Source organism: Protopterus annectens, chromosome 5.part0 (genome assembly GCF_019279795.1).
Source record: "Protopterus annectens isolate FY-2018-M chromosome 5.part0, PAN1.0, whole genome shotgun sequence".
Classification (NCBI taxonomy): Eukaryota; Metazoa; Chordata; order Ceratodontiformes; family Protopteridae; genus Protopterus; species Protopterus annectens.
Window position 1 is genome coordinate 1,715,839,689 of NC_056735.1, and position 21,731 is coordinate 1,715,861,419.

General features: G+C 40.5%; 1 protein-coding gene across 1 annotated transcript in view; it reads right to left on the reverse strand.

The window, feature by feature from the left end:
* Nucleotides 1-21,731, reverse strand: part of FSTL1 (follistatin like 1) — a 667,434-nt gene that overhangs the window by 266,238 nt on the left and 379,465 nt on the right. The window contains exons 4-5 of the mRNA XM_044071507.1: nucleotides 11,056-11,185; nucleotides 8,692-8,724 (exon numbers count right to left, since the gene is read on the reverse strand). Coding sequence (XP_043927442.1) covers nucleotides 8,692-8,724; nucleotides 11,056-11,185 — 163 coding nt within the window. The remainder of the gene's footprint in view (nucleotides 1-8,691; nucleotides 8,725-11,055; nucleotides 11,186-21,731) is intronic.

The window sequence follows — 21,731 nt, forward strand, 5'->3', positions numbered from 1 at the left end:
ATGCAAGCTACTTGAAAAGTAATAATTTGGCAAGTGGTGTTAAATCTATAAGAAAATGCAGCCCAGTAAATAAACATATACAAGTACATATCACTGCTACTTTTGTTTACATATAAACACATAGGCTGATCCTGGATGGCTTACATAAACATATCGGGCACAACAATTTAGATAAGAAAGAAAAGTAGTGGATTTTGTCATTTGGTGCTTTACATAAACCTGGATCAAAAGAACTACTTTACTAAATTAGTTAATAATGCTTTAAGAATTTTAAATGCCTTCTGTAATACTTATATTGTTTTATGTGCCAAGTTTACTCTGGTAGAATCTCACAAACTTTTTCTAGCACTAGAGGGCAGTGTAATTTACATATACATATACTCCCTTACATTTCCAGAAATCAAGTGGAATTTCAAAGTACACAGACACTTTTAACTGTTTATCAAAAGGGGTATTTTACTAAGTATATTGTAAGGTCTGCTTTTCTTACTAATTTGGAAAAACGGAGAGAGCATTGCGGGTGAGAATATACAAACACAACAATGAAAGGGGACACTGCATTATCAAAACACTGTATTGATTGCAAGGGGAGTACTTTTTTTTTGTTTTGGGTACTTGAATGGGTTGACCATAGCCCTAGGGGAGCCAATGGGAGTCACTACTGGAACACTGAGCGCTACTATGGCAGTTGAGACTGAATGACAATACCTCCACCCCCCACCCCCGCCCGGACTTAATGAACAAGTGTTCCTTACCGCTGTCTTGAAATTATGACACCTTTTACACAAAACATTTTTAGGTTTTGCTTATTATGAAAATAATTTTAACACTATTTTTCAGTGTCCTTTAAGGTGTCTATTTCATGCCTCTCTGTTTTTACTGTTTCGATTCACAATAGTTTCATTCTTTTATTAATGGCTCTCATTAACTACTGGGTGATGAATTAACCAGTGGAACTCACTGATACACTTTAAAATGGGATTAGTGTTGTTTTCTGAACAGTTCCGATGAAGTCTTGGATAGAGATGAAAGTGCTTAACTGTTATGACGATTTTATGGCTTTTTATCATGATTGGATAATAAGGATTTTTGTTGAATGTCCTTCTTGCCTTATTTACTGAAATCTTGTTTTTTTTGTTTGGTGCCTGCAACTTTTGACTTGGTTCTCTCAGATATATATATATATATATATATATATATATATATATATATATAGACACACACACACACACACACACACACACACACACACACACACACACACACACAGGTCACCTATGTCCTAGCAAAGATAACTGCTTATTTGTCTTTATAAAACAAGTTTTCACATATTTTGGCATATACAGAATGCAACATTTTGTTAAATAACACTTCCAGTACAGCTGATATGCTCTAAAATGCTATTTGATATTATATGGAGATGTGTTTACTAAATATGAACTGCCAGAAAGTTCTTACAAGCTCAGACAAGTTATCACTTGTGTACTCTCTTTATAATCACTTCTTAGGTTATATTATAAATCACTACATAAAAAGAAATCCTGCGCAATGGTGTCATTGTTTAAAAGCTATATTTTAAGCATTTTCATCAGCATTCACACTCAGTTTACACAGCTGCATACTTTTTTTAAAAGAGGGGTACCAGAGCCTGACTTCAGTGTGTGTGTGTGTGTGTGTGTGTGTGTGTGTGTGTGTGTGTGTGTGTGTGTGTGTGTGTGTGTGTGTGTGTGCGCACGCACATGCTTGTCTGTCTGACAGACCCTCGTGCTTCCATCTCTGCATAACCCACCAGTTATGAAGAATGCATACCATTCCTGATTTTTTCTCATATTTCTGTTGTCTCCCTTATAAATGATGCCAAACATTAGAGTTTTGCACTTCTTATTGTTCAGAAAATGCATTTTGATGCAAAACCTGTTCTATGATTTTTAAGTGAATTGTACTATAATAACGTTCAAAAATTTTGTCCTCCTTTGGCCATGTCCAGAATTTTTGCACAAAGAAATTGAAAGGTATGAAGGAACCCACCAAGTCAATTGAGGTAAAAGTACATTAGAAAAAAAAAACAAAAACATGTACATTCTACTATGGGCAGTGTCTATTTTTACCACTGCCCACCTTTTATATGGCTTCCTGACACAATAAAAAGAAAAACACATACCAGCAAAGGGAAAGCTGTTCATGAAAATCCACATCTCTACAATTCTCGGCAGTCACTAATGAAACAACTACTTGATTAGAGACTGACGGAAAAGCACTGGCATCGGTAGTTAAGGTCATCTGATCATACTGTTTTCTACAGTCGCTAGTCATAGTAATATGTGACTACAGCAGATCTCTCAACTACCCCTGTTTTGGAGGAACATTCTTATTTTCAGACCCGATTTTCCCCTGCACATGATGTACCTATTTTTAGCGGTATGTTTCTATTTTCAGGCTTGATTTACCCCTTCACACCAGTTTCTGTATGGCTCTCATCACAAATGATGTTTGATGTTGTCTAGTACACAGAAAACCATGCCACATGGCCAACATGCTAGTGGCACCAGTAATTTAAAGAAAGAGGATACATATCTTACTTACTTTTTCAAGAAGCAAACATAAATTACCTTGTATGGTAGAATTTTTCAATACTATTCATTAAAGTCTACAGATTTTTACACTGTCTCTTTGATAATGCGCTTATATTTTTCCATAATTTTTGCCACTGTTTTTTAAATTGTGTTTCTGAGAAGTATCCTGCATTCATACTAAAAGCAGGAATATTTTTGCGCTTTTTTGTATTCAAATGTTATGCAAATGATATGCCCCAATTTTTGTTTGGATGTACCTGCTTTTCAAAAGCCGTTGTTCCTACTGTCAATGTCTGCAGGTTCAGAGGTATGGACTTGAGACTGGTGACTCAGCATTGCTGAATTGATTGCAGTTGCTTGGAATGAACAATGATAGGATGTGGACTGTCTACCCATACTCAATATAATCAGAAAAAAAAGACACACATTGCTATGGGTCTAGACCTTTAATATTCTTATACTGGATCTTATGAAATCAGATATAATTTAATACATTGCATGGCTTTAAAAATACCTTATTATTATTTTTAATTAAATTATCTTATTAGGCTGACTGGGCTACAGTTCCTGGGATATGAGGTTGGGGGCTCTTTTTGGAGGAACATAATGATAAACATTTTCTATAACTCAACATACCCTGTGGCTATGCTTAAGTCGGACAGTTTTAAGCAGGGGTTCAGAGAGTGTGCCTTACACTGTTGTTTAATTATATTACCAATTTTGGTATTTAAGCTTTGGAGAGTGCAGTTAAAACAAGTTGCACAACAATCTTGGGGAGAGGAAGGGACTGTTTCTGGCAGAGACGTATGCAAGTCAAATGGCACCTAGGTTAACAACTAAACTGGGACCCCACCCTTACAGTTGTACCAAAAAACACCCCTCTGGACCAAGAGCTATTGTGTTTCTAAATATAGACTCTTATTATCTGTCTGAAACAAGTTTCATATGCTGTAGCAAATATATACACTAGTTTTATGCAACAGTTCCTAATAGACACCCACACACATACAGCAAGAGAAGTCATTCAAATGGCCCAATCTGAATAATGTCTGCTTAAAAAATTACAGATGCTACTGTCATGCCCAGCTATACAAAAAAAGTGACTGTGCCACTGACTTGCAGTAACACTTGGCATGTTATCTACAGTGCTTACTGTGCCCCCCAACAGCATGCACCTGGGGCAGTCTCCACGCATGTTATCTGCAGTGCTTATTGTGCCCCCCAACAGCATGCACCTGGGGCAGTCTCCACGCATGTTATCTGCAGTGCTTATTGTGCCCCCCCCCCCAACAGTATACACCTGCGGCAGTCTCCATGCATGTTATCTGCAGTACTTATTGTGCTCCCTAACAGCATGCATCTGGGGCAGTCTCCACTGTTGGTCATCCTAGCTATGGCTTTGGTTTCTGGTGTGAAGTGGGCACCAACCTACCTGCATGTGTATTAGAGAGATCTTTAAGGTCAGATTGGACAACACTATCACACATTAATTCAGGGCATTATTTCTTTATAATCTTATGCAGTTCAAGAAAGATTTATGTCCATCTTTGACTGTGGATGCTAATTTTAATTTGTGTTCCACTACAGTCTTTCTTATGGTAACTTTCAGATTTTTGTTGAACTTTTTTTGATAGAGACTTTAATGTGAGTAGTATTTGATTTATTACAGGCCATAATGTTTTTTTTCCTTTTATTATGTAGCTTATTAATGGTACATTCCACCAAAATGGTTTATGTTGACATTTCCCAGTACATTTGGGGCTTACTGCAACAGCTTGGTTTATATCGGTTTATATTGCTTCTTAGACTGGAACAAAATTCAGTGGCATAACAGACAGCTAAGGTTACATGGGGACTGGACATTTTCCATTTGAAGTTTGAGAGCTCATCATATGGTTTTAATGGGTTTGTCTTTTTCAAGTCCATGAATGCAAAAGTGCTCACTGTGGTGGGCTTAGATACATTAATGCTGTTACTCTGGCTATTGGTAGAGTATTAAGGGTACACTGTATGTACTGCCTTAACTTGGCTGAGTGCAGGTGATGAATGTTACTTTGCAGACCAACTTCCATGTTGTGGCACACAGGCTTGTTAGAGCTGCACATTGTCATTTGTGTTACTGGTCAGTGAGCTTAGATGTTGTGATGCAGCACAAAGGCTTTATACTAACACTGGCACTGGTGTAGCTGGACCTCTGGAAATGGCTACTGTAATGTGGCACAATTGACTGGAGCTGAATGTTAGCCCTGGTATGAATGGACATATGTTAGACTGGCTGCCATGAAATGGCACACAGGCTTGCCACAGTACCGCCTTGTAAGTGAAGTCTTCTGGCTGTTCCACAGAGATTTGTTGCAGTGCAGCATTGTAAACAAATGACAGTATGAGTGATGTGGCCAAAGAGATAATGTACTGCATTGCCAGCTCATGGCGTTCAAACTTTATGGGGTGTACAGTATGGTTGTAATGGTGTAATTCATTGCTGCAGTACAGCCTACACCTTTCACAGGGGGTGCAAACTGGCTCCAAGCAAATTCCTGGCTACACCCATGTTGTGAACATATTACTACTGTTATAGCTCACAGTATCAGCATACATATTCAACTTAGTAAAATGTATCCACAGTTGGCATGGTTTGATCATATGAGCAAAGCCCAAGTGATTAAACAAAGCTAGCAGTGGGTAAAAATCCAGATAAACCCACACCCACAAGTGGTTATTGCTGTGATGCCCCACCAATGGGCCAGTAATCAAGGAGCCTCAATCCTCACCACTGGTACCAGTGGGGGACGTACACTGAGAGGATGACAAGTACATACACAGTATTTCCAGATGCACCTCTCTGCATCAACTGCAATTTCCCTTAAGATCACACAGAGAACACAGTCAGTCTGGGGTTGGTTTCTCCCTCTTTCTCCAGATCCCGAATAAGACTCCCACTGGCACAGCTACAGAGTTGAAATCTCAGCTGAGTGGCCAAGCCAAGACCTCCAGCACCCTCTCTGTCCAACCAGTGCTTCATGTCCCTGCCCAAGTAGCTGACATACACATTCATTGAGGTTTGATTTACACACACATGCACGCACACGCACACACATTGGAAACGCTGGCACAGGTTTACTAGCTATGACCCCCTTTGCCCAGACTATAAGGTAGTTATCACTGCCACCAGCCAAGCTACTTTATGGCCCTTACAAAGGGTGTCCAATCTTACTGTGTAATACTAATATTAATACAAATGGTAGTTTGACAAAGAACAAAGCTGTTAGGAGTGGCCCGCACAGTGTCACCAAATAAATATGCAAGTACTCTTAAAACTTAAATATCTCTAGACAGATTAGCCACAATGAAAGGTTTAAATATACTATATTCCTGACTATATCCAAGAGAATTGTACAATTCCCTAGAAACTTACTTCATCAGAGCAAGGCAGATGTGTGATGAATGGTTCATGTCAGGTCCAAGACAGAATACAGAATGCTATGTCTCTCTAAGAGACCTCTCAAATTAATACATCAACTATTACTGCTGGGATAACTTGCAGAATGACATCATTTCTTGTCTTCTGACTTTTAGTTCCCAGGAGAAACCCCTACTTGCTGGAAGCTTGGCAGAATTTAGCATCTACCTGTGAAAATACATAGACCTTAGATCTTTGGCAGATGCTGGAAGTCATAAAACAATTGCATTCCTTCATACCTTCAGCAGTAGTAATTAATTCACTCTGAAGACAATACAGAAAGCTTCCTAGTTTTAGACATTGTGTCTCCTTGCTGCATTGAAACTGAAAGATACCAACTTTTATGGTATAACCATAAAATAATTTAATTTCAGTTATTTTTCTGAAGTTAACCTCCTGTATTCCAGTTTCTGCTGTTAAAATATATACATTTAAACAGTTACAATAGTGCATGTACATTTCTGTTCTATTCCAGTAAGGCACATTGTGGTTACATTTCAAACAGCACTTTGCAAAAACCTTTCCAACACACACTTCTGCACCAGCAGTTTGATATCCACATGACATACAGTTCTAATACAGTTGTAACACAAGCATCTTATGTAAATCATGTTGATATTCATAAATGACATATAATTATTTATAAAATTCCAGACAGCTGTGCTGCAGTATCCCTCTTTGTCACAATTGCTAACATACGTCATTGTTTACGTAAGTAATTTTTTACTTTTCTTGAAATAATGTCTTTGTATAACGGTACCTTAGTGTTCCTCAGTGTTATTTCCCGTTTTTCCATGTTTTTAATGTACTTTCCATATGCACTGGAGGTACGTTCCCATTACAGACTTATCTGAGTAATGCCTTCAAGGTTTGTGAAGGATGACATGCCTGCTGATTTGTTATTTAATGAGTTCAACCCCACCGGCTTGCAAGAAAACTTTTTTTTTAATTTAGAAAAGAGTAAAACTGTGAGGCAAAAATCTGGACATTCGGTGAAGATGCGTACAGTTGAGAGGTATGATATTTTGAAGTGATTTAAGGAGGGACAGTGCAAAACTGAAGGAAAATCATGTGCATTTCTGTGTCTTTATTTTTGAGAATATACTTGATTTTTCTTCTGCTTTGCACTGTACCTCCATAGTATATTCCAGTAGAGCAGTCTGGCTGCTGAATGACATTTCAGCGTCCAGACTTTTTTCTATTGGATTATGCTCGATTTACAATGGGTACACTAGCTGGGCTGCTTGTTTTTGAATAACACTGACCTGTGATTGTATAATTCCTTTATATCTGAATGTATACCTTCAACATTTTTGCTTGTGCTAATAATTTTAGTTTATTATTTGAGACAGATATGACGGATGCTTATCTGTCTTGGTGTTGTGTGCATGCAACTGCATAGACTGTGTATATATGTGATTGACAACTAAGTGCTTAAAGTATGTAAATGTGTGGATGAGTACAGGATGCAGTGTCATTTTCTTTGCAACTACTGTCCCAATGGACACTGTGCTGCCTTCTTCATCATTTACATGTCATGTGATATCAGCAGGAGGTACAAGCGTAAAAGCTCAACAACAAAGTCAGGTTAATTATGGCTAAAAAAATCTAAAATGTAGACAGCAGGGTAAATACAGGCCAGAAGTACAAACATGCATGATATGTTTTACATGTCTCAATGCACACAATCACTGCAAATGAGAAATCTCTTTTAAAATGTGTTTTTGACAGATAACTCTTAGAAGTACTTTCTGAAGAGAAAGATGACACATGAAATGAAGGTAATTTATTATGAATTGTATTTTACTTGCAAATTATTACTTGCTTACATGACTCAATTTCAGAGAAAAAAAAAGACTGCTGAAGCACGTGCAGCTAGAAAGTACAGTTATATGTGTTTGTCACAGTAAGAGGTCAGTAACAAATAAAGCTCTTTCGGTGCATAACAATTATAGGAATTTTTATGCCTATCAGATAGAACTGGCAAAGATCCTGCATGACAGCCTGCTGCAGCAACAGTCTGTCTTGAATCAAAATCCACAAGTTTGTGAAAATAATGTACTGCTGTATAACTACAGTTTATGCAGCTTTTAAGTGGATAAAGCGATTAAGATCCATCAGCTGCAAGTGCCTTTTGTCAGGAATAACTTGGTCTATCAATGATATTTGTTGAGTTACAATGAACTGCAGCAGAGTCTGGAGTACTCAAACCCAACACTGCTTGCTTACTTACAAATGTATTTCAATCTATTAACTGGTACAGAGTACTAATTCAAATGGACTATTTATAGACTCAGCCCTAGAGCACTTTCTGGCAATGGCTTGCCCAGAGTCACACAAAGTAGGTAAATGGAGGTTGAGGGAATCAAACTCTAGACTACTGGAAGTAGCCTCTTAACAGCTCATAGCCATAATTCTCTGCACTAACTGCCACTCCAAATGACAAGATGAAGCTCAGTAATTTTCTTAACCTTTACCTTATTATATTCTAAACTGTCTTGCTGAAAAGAAAAAAAAACACACAATAATAAAAAAGTATCTAGACAAGTATTACAAGTGATATTATAATACAAGTAGTAAGTAATTGTCACTTTATAGTAAATGTGAATGAAAACACACTGTAAAGACACACTGGAAAAAAAAAAAAAGTCCTTTTACCTGGGCTTGCAGCTGCCTTGTCTGACTTCTTCTCTGTTGAATGAAAAATAACAAATGGTTAACCCTCCAAAAACTGAGTTATTGCAATTTCACAGTATTAGTCTTAAGTACAACTTTATCCGTACTGCTACTGCTTGAATAAATCCCATATATTCTTATATAAAACATGCGCAGTATGAAAGAAAACCACCAAATGCAAAATGAGCGCAAGTGAAAAGAGCGCTTCAGCAGCTGACTAAAGCTACCAATTCATTTTGTAAGTTCAGATAACACATCACCTGACTGGTTGGTATTTTGTATAGCTGCAGTCGTGTGGTCAGTAGGTAGCAAGTATGATACACTGATGGACTACAAATAGACAAAGAAAAAGAAATGTCTTTTGATGTTGAATTAAAACAAGCCTGATATGAAAAGTACTGTGCAATTATATCATCCCGTAAAAAAACACACTAATTTTATTACTTTTTTAAATAACTTTTTCAAACTTATGCTATGTGAGTACTGAGGTCATGTACATGAATACTAATGCATCCTAGTATTTTCCTGGGCACCAGCATAAAATGTACTGGCCTTTAAATCCCAAATTCTATTTTATTATTATTATTATTATTATTATTATTATTATTTTTGAATAAATTAAAAGTCTTCAGTGATTACGAAACTGAAGATTAATACATTTAATACTTCCTTCCAGACTGCATTTTGCAATACAGCATCACATATTAGGTATTGCTCCTGGGGCACAGAGGGATAAAGCCCTGACTATGTCTAAGTTGAGCTGAGTCCAATTAGTGGGTTGGGCTATGACAGCCAGCCAGGGAGAGATAGGTGTGCCAATCTCGGGAGGAAGGACGTTCATCGATGATCTTCCCTTAGGGAAGGCATGTTCCAAAGAGTGGAACTACCATCAGACATAGTCAATGATCATGGGTGGTGGGGAAGGGAGTGGGTAAAGAAAATGGATACAAAAGATGCCTGAGTCCCATGATGCCCTTATGATCCACAACTGGCCCCAGCAATACTGGAGTAATTCCATGGGGTTTGAGAGATGAGCTGGTAGACCAAGCATGGATGTGGGGCACTGAAGAGCTGGGCCAATTAAATGATGTCCCAAGGGGGACCAAAAATATTTTTTAAAAAATAGTGTAATCTCAATCATGTTCTTCCTTTTTTATCAGTTTCCAAATTAATGTCTTAAGAAAACTGCTGTATTTGCCACTTGTGTGCTGCGACATCTTGCCTTATCGGAGAATCAGAGACTTCTCTTCAATCATGTATTAAAACTACTGTGCTGTGTTTTATTATAACATTCATAATTTTTAAAGCCAAGCACAACAGCTCAGTATTACAGGCCCTTTCTCTGCACATACACTACCACAATGAAGTATGTACTATTTTCAGCTTCACTACAGAGGTGTACCCCTATAAAAAGTAGTAGTTGACTTGACTTTAAGGTAGTACACGGATAAACAAATGAAGGCAACAGCTAACCTTCTGGCTCTTGCAAGTCACATGCTCACCTTTATTTGCCATTTATATCTGTTATTAACTTTATATATAACTTAACACCATTTACATCCATTATTAACTTTAGACACAACTTATAGTAAAGCATCAGTCACTAAAAACAAGTGTGTCTCTTCTGTTTACTACTATTTGTATTACTTACATGTTGAACATGAGATAAAATTAGCAGGAGTGAAGACCTAATACATAAATTGCCTAGCCTGGAATTATTACTCAAAAAAATAAGCAGCAAGTACAACATTTTAATTCTAATGTTCAGCTGTACATAGTGACATCTAGTGAGGTTAACTACCACAATATGTGACAAGCTGCCCTTGCACAACAAGCACTTTTCGACTACCCTTGACATTTATTTTTTCTTAACGCAACTTGCTGATGTTCAGAAACTTATCTCTGTGTCATGGCCAGTGATGCATAAACTGTGAAACAGTACTTTCCCCCATCAGGGAACATTTTTTGTCTTTTTTTCTGAACAAGAAAAATATTTTAAAATATGTATTTTCCATACTGTGATGTTACTCAGAAAAACAATGGGCTTTACCCTTAGTGGAGTCAATACAGTAAAAATATGAGCTGTGTCCACAGAGTTTAATGGCTGCACCACACAGAATGTGTGAAGCCCCCCAGTAGAGTCTATGCAATAGAGTCTATGGATGCAGCGCACATTATCCCATGGTAATGTCACATTGGGAAAAACTCATTTTTTGTGGGCCATGTGGGAAACTCCACTGCAGCACTTGACTGATCAAATGCCATGATGAATGTAGAAATTTCAGCAAATCACTTCAAACTATATAGGCATGAATGGATTACGATTAAAATCAAAACAGTTGTTACCTTCGCAATGTCCATCATGTGCAACCTGGACTTTTAGTCCTGTCAAGCAGGCATCACGATGCAGTTCACAGTGGTTGCGATACGTCTTTCCATTACTGCCACATACAGGTCTCTTGTGAGGTTTGCATTCCTAAAATGTACCCCAGAAAACAAAAGAGCAGTTACTTTATAGCTTCAAATAATTGTTTTCTGTTGGGGAGTGATTTCAGGTTGATTCCAGCTATTCACTTTCATTTTTTCCCTTGTTTATCTATTAAAGAATCAGACACCCCCCCCCCCCCCCCGCAAAACACACACACACCAAAACCCTTATTAAACTATTCGGAGGAAACAAATACTGATTCTGTTAACAAATTTGCCCTACGTCAGTAAAGCAAGTCAAAGGAAGTGATGTGTTTACTCATCTGGAAAGTCAAAGGAATGAATGTTTAGTCACCTGGAAGAAATTGTAAATCTGTGTCATTTCATGAAAAAGAAAGCATATATGCCCAGTTGTAATTTACAGCATGCCAAACTGCTGTAAAAGGGGATGGAATTTTTATATGAACCTGTTTTTTCACAACATGAAAGAAAAGCAGCTCAGACCCTTGAGCTGTGTTATAACAGGCACCCCAACCACACTAAGAATTAAAGGCACAGATCCACCTGACATATAATCTGAAGTTCACATTCATTTATATATCCACACAAGATGCAAAGAAGCCTAAAAGATTTACATTCTGCACTGCACTGCAGTGTGTCCCAGTGCTTACCACAATAAACTTTGACTAAGCCAAAGTTTTATTACAGCTTAACTCGTATGTGGTGTGAGAGCATCTCACAGCTTGGCTCCTGGGTAAATTATAAATTCTAGATGCTGTCACTATGGAGGCAGTGTGCGTGCTCGCCTTGTGCTTGTATAGTTGCTTTCAGATACTCTAGTTCTCAATTACCTCCAAAAATAATGCTGACTGATACACCACTATAATCTCTTCAGATAATGTTCCATTTAAAATACCCCATCAATCCACCAACCTGTTTCATAAATAAATCAAAACTAAATCAGTGTTTCCATGCCATGCTTAAATACAGTCTGATCATCAAACTTGTCTAACATAGCCTAACTAACATCTCAGATCTGAAAATCAATGTCTTATTCAAGTAAGTACACCAAAACTCCCTGCAGGTCAGTATCTCTACTCTTTCACTATAGCTAAACTGTGGAACGCTCTCCCATCTCATCTTCGAACCATCAATAGTGTCCCCTTTTTCAAAAAGTCTTTACATCAATATCTCTCATCTCAACGGCTCTGCCCATGTATTATCCCCAACTCCTCAATAACCTGTTACAGCCTTTCTACCCAATACTCATCTTTTCTCCCTTCTTAATGTGTCACCCTTGGAAATCTATCTATATCCAATTTTGCCCCATATGGCATATGAAAATGATTGTAGTTACCTACTCTTGTATATGTATACTACATAAAGTACTCAGAATAGGCCTTCTGTTTAAAATGTAATATATCATTGTAAATGTGTATGAATTATCAGTATTCTCTGTTAAACCCTATACACATGATACCCTGCTATTAACCATAGTAGATTTACTAACTACTAGCCATCTAATTGTGCAATCTTCCTAGTTATTCTCCTGTTTGATACACTTTCTGTAACTCAGTTATATTTTTGAAACTCTTGTTTAACTTATTTCTCTTATCTGTATTCTGTTTTTGGAGCTTTTCTCCCTGGCCTACACTGAAAATGGGCTCTCCTCAGCTCAGTGGACTTTCCCGGTCAACAAAAGCAAATAAATAAATAAAATAAAATAATTCACTGCAAAGGAATCCAATGCACACGGTATGCATTGCTGTGTGGATAGCATATGAACTTTCAATATTCTGCACAGAGAACATCTGTGCTTCAGCCTTTTTCTCTAAGTACCTGCTCTGGTGGTACTGTCCAAAGTGTAGAGTTTAGAAAAGGTATGGACACCAGGTAGCTGCTTCCACGATGGTCTGGGCATTGACCTCCCCAAAGAAGGCTGTGGTTGCTCCTGCTGCACTAGTGGAATGTGTCTTGACATGCTTGGGAATGGTTTTGCTTCCAAAAAAGTAGCAAAGGGAGGTTAAGTTGTATAGATATTTGGAGATAATCTGCTCTTACACAGGCCTGCCCTCAATACCCTTTGAGAAGACTCTGAATAGCAACAATTTCCTACTTCTTTACTCCTTTCTAGGTAGAATTTCAATTGCCTATGCACATCCGGGGCATGCAAAATCCTTTCATCCTTGCTCTGTGAAATACGAGGCCTGATTAAAAGAAACTTCTGCCACCTTGGGCATGAAACCTGAACTGTTGCACAGATGTATTTGTCCTTGTCGATACTGAGGAAGGGCTGTTTGTACATAAGGGGCTGCAATTCAGAAAAACCTTCTGACAGGATATGGGAACTAGGACGACGGTTTTCAGTGAAGTATGTGAAAGGTGCTACAGCTGCTTGCTCGAATGGTGGCAATGAAACTTTTCCAATATACACTTTAGGTCTCAAGGAGAATAGATTTCCTTTTTGGGTGGCCTCAAATGTAGATCCTTTTAGGGAATTACTTTACTAGCAGCGAGGAGAAATGGGGGGGGGGGGGGTCCCAGGGTAGGCAGGCACAGACGGCTGATGTGTATTTTCAATAAGATAAACCTGTTTTTTAAAGGCCTGACAGTTATTTGAGTAGCATGAACACTAACTACTATAAGTCTATCTCTCTCCATTGCACCAAGTTCAGAACATTTTCCATTTTGCTAGGTATGATTTCCTTGTATTTGGTTTCCCAGCCTCCCTAAAGTGCTAGATCATCCATGCTGTAAGCCTTAAGATCTTCAGATTGTGGTATGTGAGCGGACCCTTGGTATGAGATAAGAGGTGCACATATTGAGGTAGTGTTATAGCTTCTATCCCTTTCATGCACAGTAGGGCTGAAAACCAGCATTGCCTTGGCTAAAAGGGTGCTATGTGTAGCATCTTTGGTCTATTCTCCTGAATATTCTAAATCACCCTGAGAAAAGGGACAGCCTTTTCTGATCATTTGTAGTCATTTAAAGCCGGTTTAAGTGTATTTTTTACTGTTTTTGCCTTATCTTTAAAAAAAAAAAACAAAAAAAAAAATTCCTTGTTTCCTGCCTTTCTAAGCTAGTCTAGTCCAGTTTTCAGGCTAGTGCTGAATTCAGGGCTGTGATACTACTTTCTGAGTTGCCCATACCTTACTTGGATAAAAGAACGTTTCTCTGTTTACCTGTGAGAGAGGGGAGCTTTGAGCAACCTATCTGTCCTTGGAGGAGTGGTTCCAGCCCAGAAGTTAGTAGTTTGTTGGCCATTTTGGGCTAATTTCTATCTCTTTCATTTCCCTACTATAAAAACCATGTTTGAATGGTTTTGCGCACTGGGCAGTGCCGGTTAGCTACGGTTAAATTATTCCCGGCTCCACTAAGTGTCTTCTTTAGTTTTTCCCTTGAAAGTAGTCTAACTCTCAACCTAAGCACTAAAAAAGCATCTTACAGCCCAGCACTTGCTCAGACCTAATAGCAAGCACTAATATACCCTGACACTGATTGCCCAGCAGGGCAAGGCTCTTTATTCACCCCTCACCAACCAAGTGACTAAGCAGCTCACCCCACTATTCAGGCATGAACAAAGGGCAACTTCAGGTGCACTCTCCAGTCCAGCTGGTGAATCTGGGTATCCTGAGGCAATGTTAAAACTGCCTTATGTAAACAGACAACCCTCTCTTCCTACCACAAAACACTAACATATGCGAGAGGTGCAATTATACAGCCAAACTGGAAGCTAAGCTGTCTCCACCCAAGACTGGAACAGACAGTCAAGAGGAGAAAGTTAACACTTGCACCACAACTCCAGCCGCACACAGACCTACTAAAACAGCACTGGCAAAAAATACACATAAATACACAAAATCATACTCGGAGGCTCTAAATAAAAACCTGCAAAAGCATCAGAGACCTCCAAAGCAGACACTCAAACAACCTGCACTTCCTGTCACAAACCAGACAACACATAAAACACAAAATTAGTGTGCCGCACAATCACAGCCCTTAAGGCGAAATAACATACCTAACACACTAGTAATAAATGACTCTATAGTCAGGCTCACTGACACCCCATTCACTAGGCTGGATAAGCAGAAGGTTACTGTTAGCTGCCTGTCGGAAGCCAGAATCTGCCACATAACACAAGCACTCAGGTCACTCCAGAACAAGTACAAATATGACTCTGTCATTGTTCATGTTGGTGTGAATGACCTGAGACGTACCTCCCTGGACAACATGAAAAGAGACATGGAAAAGCTCTCTGATCATGTAGCCCAGGCTGGTATGACCCTGACCCTGAGTAGCATCCTGCTCTCACCAAGAATGATACCTCAGTATAAAGAAAAAATGATCAATTTCAACAATTGGCTAAGCTTCTGGTGTCATTCAAAGGGGATCCAGTGTCTGTCAGCCAGGGACGACATGCTTGACAAGTCCCGTTGCTTGGCAAGAGACGGCTTGCACCTGTCACCCCTAGGCTTTTGAATACTGGCCAAGGCTCTTGCTGCCCCCATAGTGCCTTTCTTAGGCAAGGCTCAAAAGTCAAACCCACCTCTGTAAACAGCACAATTAACAAAAAACTGAGGGTTATGCTACTCAACGCCAGGAGTTTAAATCTCAAAATCACGAGCTCAAAGCACTCCTCAGTATGGAGAAGGTCGACATCTGTGCATTAACTGAAACCTGGTTCAAGGCTCCAGAGAGCACCCCAGCACTGCCGGCCACAACTCATACCACACATTTTGGCCAAAGAACATGGACCGAAACACAAAAGGATGGGGTGTATCCATATTCATCAAGGATACCTACACCTCCAGGATTAGTGGTGCAGCATGATACCTTTGAGATCATCCATGTGCAACTAACATCAGGCAAATCTGTAATGCAAATTGTGGCCTGCTACAGATCACCCACCATGACCCAGGACTACCACTCCACCTTTCTGGAGACACTGGAAAACATGAAGGTCCTACCAAACACCCTGCTATTGGTCGATTTCAATTACCGTACCATTCACTGGGAAAACTACTCCAGTACAAATTCCCAGGCCCAACGCTTCCTTGAATTCCTCAACTCAAACGCCCTGGATCAGCTGGTAAACTCCCCTACCAGAGGTGAAAACATATTGGACCTGGTCATCACCAACATGGGCGACAGGTGTTCCACACTGGAGGGAAACCCATCACTGGCTAGATCAGACCATAAACTAATCACTTTGGATGTCCACACCCCACCACCACCCCCAACTAAGGAAACCACAGTAAAAAACTTTTCTAAAGCAAACTTCACCTTACTTAAGACAGAAGTGGTAAGTTTCAGAGCCCCCACCCTAAAAGAAAATGCTGCCCAAGATGCAGAAACCTTTACAAATGCACTCTATGAGCACCTACAAGGATGCATGGATCATGCCATCCCTAGCAAAACCAAGACTCATTCCTCTAAGAGAAGGAAACCAGTTTGGTGGACCCCTGCAATAAACAGGTTATACAATACAAGGAGGAAACTAGTTCAGAAAAAAAGCAAATCCCAAGAAGGAAAAGACATCCCTGATCAGTATCAGTAAGAAACTGAGGTCCCTCATGAAATCATCCAAGGCTAACTTCGAAAGAAAAATAGCCAAGGATTCAAAAGATAACCACAAAGCCTTCTTTAGCTATGTTAAGAATCTAAGTGGCAACTCGCAGATATGCAATGAACTAGTGCAAAACAGCACAAAATATACTGAACCTACTGATACTGCCAACATCCTGGCAGATAGATTCAGTGCAAACTTCACCTCCCTCTCACCTCCAAAAGGGCCCACAACAATACCGGAAAGGTGTAGTGTCCCAAAAATCACAGATGGACAGGTGAAAACAACCCTTTCAAAAGCCAAAAACACAGCGTCAATGGGACCAGATGGTGTCCCAGGCTGCGTCTTGCACGAACTACAGAACGAACTAACCCCCCACCTAAACACGCTGTTCAACCTCAGCCTCTTCAGGCTATGTGCCCATAGAATGGCACACAGCAAAGGTTATTCCTCTCCACAAAGGAGGGGCCACACCTGACCCTGGTAACTATCGCCCCATAAGCCTGACTAGCCTGGTCTGCAAGGCTATGGAGTTCATCAAGGAACTCATTAACAAAGACATTGGGAACCTCCAAACACTTGACCCGACCCAGTTCGGCTTTAAGGGCATATCATGCCTACTAAACCTGGTTGACTTCTTCGAGACAGTCACCAAGGCCATAGACGAGGGAAAGGTGGTTCACACAGCCTACCTTGACCTCGCCAAGGATTTTGACACCATTCCCCACTCGGATATTACAGAAAAACTCACAGCCTGAACATAAACCCCTACGTCACGAGATGGGTTGCCAACTGGCTTATAGACAGAACTCACATGGTAAGAATAGTTGGCTCCAGGTCCGACTCTAAACCAGTCACAAGTGGTGTCCAGCCAGGCTCTATCCTGGGACCCCTACTGTTCGGCATATACTTCTCAGAAGTACAGGCAAACACAGGAGGACTATGGCTAACCAAGTTCGCCGATGATTGCAAACTGGGAGCCATAATTGACTCTCCAGCTGACAAAGACATCCTCCAAAAGAGCCTTACTGAGATGGACACCTGGTGTCAAAGTCATGGCCTCAAGCTAAATGCCAAAAAAATGCATAGTCATCCCATTTGAGAAAAACAAAACACCCACGAATTACCACATAGGTGGCAGCCCCCTTAATACAGGAAGGGTAATAAGAGATCTGGGGACCCAGGTAGATAGTAAACTCTCCTTTGACAATCATATTGCCAAAGTAGTTAGGAAATCCTTCTATGTGGCCCATCTAATTACTAAAGGGTTTGCATCTAGAAATAAAGAGGATATAGTGCCCCTCTACTCATCACTCATTAGACCCATCATAGAATACAATGTCCCATTTGGGATGTACCTCACAAGACACTTCCAACAGCTGGAAAGACCACAAAGGTACCTCACCAAGAGGATGATTGGTCTCAAACATATGTCCTATGCAGCCCGACTGAAAAAACTCCGGCTGTACTCAGTGGCATATCGCTTACTCAGAGTTGATCTCTGCCTGACTTACAAAGCCATGTCCAACTCAGAATCGATGGACATGTCCCACCTAAAGAAATCCAAGTCACTGCGAGCCACGTGCTCTAGTGAGCTAAACCTCACCACAACAATAAATAGAACATGCTGGATGGATAGATTCCTGTCACAGAAACTCCCCATGCTTTGGAACAAAATTCCAAATTCAATCAGACAGAGCCCCTCACTAACACTCTTCAATAGAAACCTTGACGAGTGGATGGGTAACAGAAAATACACCCATGGGATCACTTCATTGGCTCTGCTTGACAGAGGATCAGTTAATTAATCAATGGGGTGGCGAAAGCCGACACACTCTGGCTAGGCTTATAAATGCCCTCAGGCAGATAGCCTAGTACCTTCCTATGAACCTAAGAAAGGTTAAAGAAATAGACCTACCCAAATAGCTAAGAAGGCATCTGCTGTCCAGACCCCTGGGTTTGGTGTCTTTTTGAAAAATTCTGCAAACTGTTTGTTTTTAAAAGAAACAAAAAGGTCTGCTTCTTAAACATCTCTTCTGTGGACCAAGTCCAGATATGCATCCCTGTTCAGCATCCATACAAGAGACTCTGCTTCTGTTATGTTCATCTGGTTTGCAGGACAATCTTCAGGAATGGAATGTAAGACATACTGATGGAAAGGCCCGACTACAGTGTCAGGCACCAAGCTTCCATGGTCAGTGTGTACAAACCTAAGTGTTGCATCCGCTGCATCATAGTCACACTTGATTGAGTGCTTGTCAGTCTGAAGAGAGATTGCAAAGATCCAGTACTTTATACCTAGGGAATTTGCCTACTGTTTGCCCTGTCTTGTTTTTATTTTGGGATAGAACAGGACCATGATACTTCAGGATACTTGTTTAGCAGTTCAGGGCCTTAAAAGCCAGGGTGTCACAGGTCAAGTACTCTAGTTTTCCTGTAACTGGGGATGGAATTTTTAGTTGGAGCTCCAGAATAATCATTCTTGAAATCTACAGATGTCATAGCTGGATCAGCAGTTGTGTTCATGTACAGCAATTACAGGAATCCGCAACCCTACAGAAAGTACAGTTGTGTACCTACCATAAATGTAGATGTTCGAGTGTATTCAATGTTGCAGTCATTACAATTGGGTTATCCTGCTGGCAGGCTACCAGCAGTAGGCCCGAGTTCCAAAGTGTAGGTCCGGCGTCAGTTGCTGTTGCCTCCTCCCTGACGTCAGTGCGCCAGGGGTATAAAAGATGCAGCCGACGCCATTTTCTTCAGTTTTTCTTGCCTCAGATGTCAGGTGCCCCTAAACTGGTAGGCTCACTAATGTCAAAAAGCATGCATAACCAAAAAACAACTTTTCCTTCATCTACAAGCAAATACACCACATAGGTTGTATAGACTAGAGAAGTGCAGATAAGTCCCAGCAAGGAAAAGGGGGATGGAGGGAGGGTAACCTGGACTGCAACAGTGAATACACTCAAACATCTACATTTATGGTAGGTACACAACTGTACTATGTTCATCGTGTTTCACTGTTGCAGTCATTACAATTGGGTTGAATCCCAAAGCTATGGTAGGGAGGTTGGTGCTAAATAGGATTAGGAGAGGCTATCAGGGCCTGCAGAACTACAGTGACAAAGCCTGCCCTGGATTTAGAATAGAGAGGTAAGTGATAGTGCTTTGTAAAAGTATGCACTGAACTCCAAGTTGCAGCCTCTAAGATGTCTTTGGTTGGTACTCCTCTGAGGAAGGCTGCTGAAGTGGCTGCTGCTCTGGTAGAATGTGGCCTAATGCCCTTAGGCACTGATTTGCCATGCTGTGAATAGCAGAAACGAATGCAGTGGCCTATCCACTTGAAATAGTCTGCTCTGAGATAGGCTTTCCTTGTGATCCTGCAGCATAAGCTACTAGAAGTTGTTCTGTCTCTCTGAAAGCTTTGGTTCTGTCCAAGTAGAAGCGTAGCTGTCTGTGAATGTCCAAAGAATGCAGAAGTCTCTCACCCTTATTCTGTGGATTTGGGTAAAAAGTTGGCAAGTGAATTGTTTGGTTAAGGGCCACACTGGTCACTACCTTAGGCATAAATGTAGGATTTGTCCTCAGAGAAACCCTGTCAGGATAGAAAATGATAAAAGGTTCCACAGCCATGAGTGCCTGTAACTCTGAGACTTGTCTAGCGGAGGTTATAGCTAGGAGCAGAGCTGTTTTCCAGGATAAGAATTTTATATCAGCTGCAGAGGCTGGCTCAAAGGGAGGCAGTGTAAGTTTTTCCAAGACATAGTTGAGGTCCCATGTAGGTATTGGTGCTCTTCTTGGGGGTTTTATGTTTTTGGCCCCTCTGAGGAACTGCCTTAGTAATGGATGGGAAAAAAATAGGTGGTTCTGTATTGTAATGAGCTGAACTGGCAGAGGCATGAATTTTAATGGATGAGAAGGAAAGGCCTTTATCCAGCATCTCAGTTAAGTACTGCAAAATCTGAGGAATATTTGGAACAATCGTGTCTACATTGTGCCTGGTTCCAATCACAGAATCTCTTCCATTTTTCTCCATAAGATTTTCTGGTGCCAGGCCTCCTGGCCTCCAAAATAACATCCATAACTGCTTTAGAAAGAGGTGTGTCTTGAATGGCTACATTATCTGCCATCCTGCCAGGATTAGGGTCCTGAGTTGACTGTGCAGTATCTGACTGTCCTGTTGAGTCAATAAGTGAGGAATTTGAGGTAGCGTCCAAGCTGGGCATTGGGACATGCTCTTTAGGATTGGGAACCAGTGCTGGCGGAGCCAGTCTGGGGCAATCAGAATCATTTTTGGCTTCTCTTGTCTGACCTTGAGGAGTACCTTGGGGAGGAGAGGGAGAGGAGGAAAGGCATATACTGTTAGGTTTTTCCAGCTGAAAGATAGAGCATCCACTTTACATGCTTGCTTGTGATAAATCCTTGTGCAGAATCTTTGTAGTTGGCAATTGTGAGAAGAGGCAAATAGGTCTATGTCCGGGCATCCCCAGTTCTTTGTTATCATGCTGAAGACTTGTGGATCCAATTTCCACTAGTGGGGATCCATTAGCTTTCTGCTTAATTCATCTGCCAGAGTACTTATCCTTCCTGGCAGGAATTGTGCTTGCAGATGTACTTGGTAAGTCAATGCTGTGTCCCACAAGTTCATGGCTAGTCTGCAGAGGGGGTAGGAATGTGTGCCCCCTTGCTTGTTTATGTACCACATGACTGTGGCATTGTCAGTCTTTATCAGTAGCTGTCCTGGATGAAGAAGATCCTTGAAGGCTGTCAGGGCATTTTAAACTGCTAGCATCTCTTTTTGATTGATATGTAGATGCATTTGACTTGCAGACCATGTGCCCTGAATACATCTTCCTGCCATATGTGCCCCCCAGGCATAATCTGATGCATCTGTTGTCAATGTCTGCCTGGCTATGGGTAAGGTGAATGGCTGTCCCGTGTTGTGGTGACAGGCTTTTGCCCACCATCGAAACTCCTGTTGCAGGCAGGGAATGAGAGTAATTATTGTTTACAGGCTGTGGCAATGTTG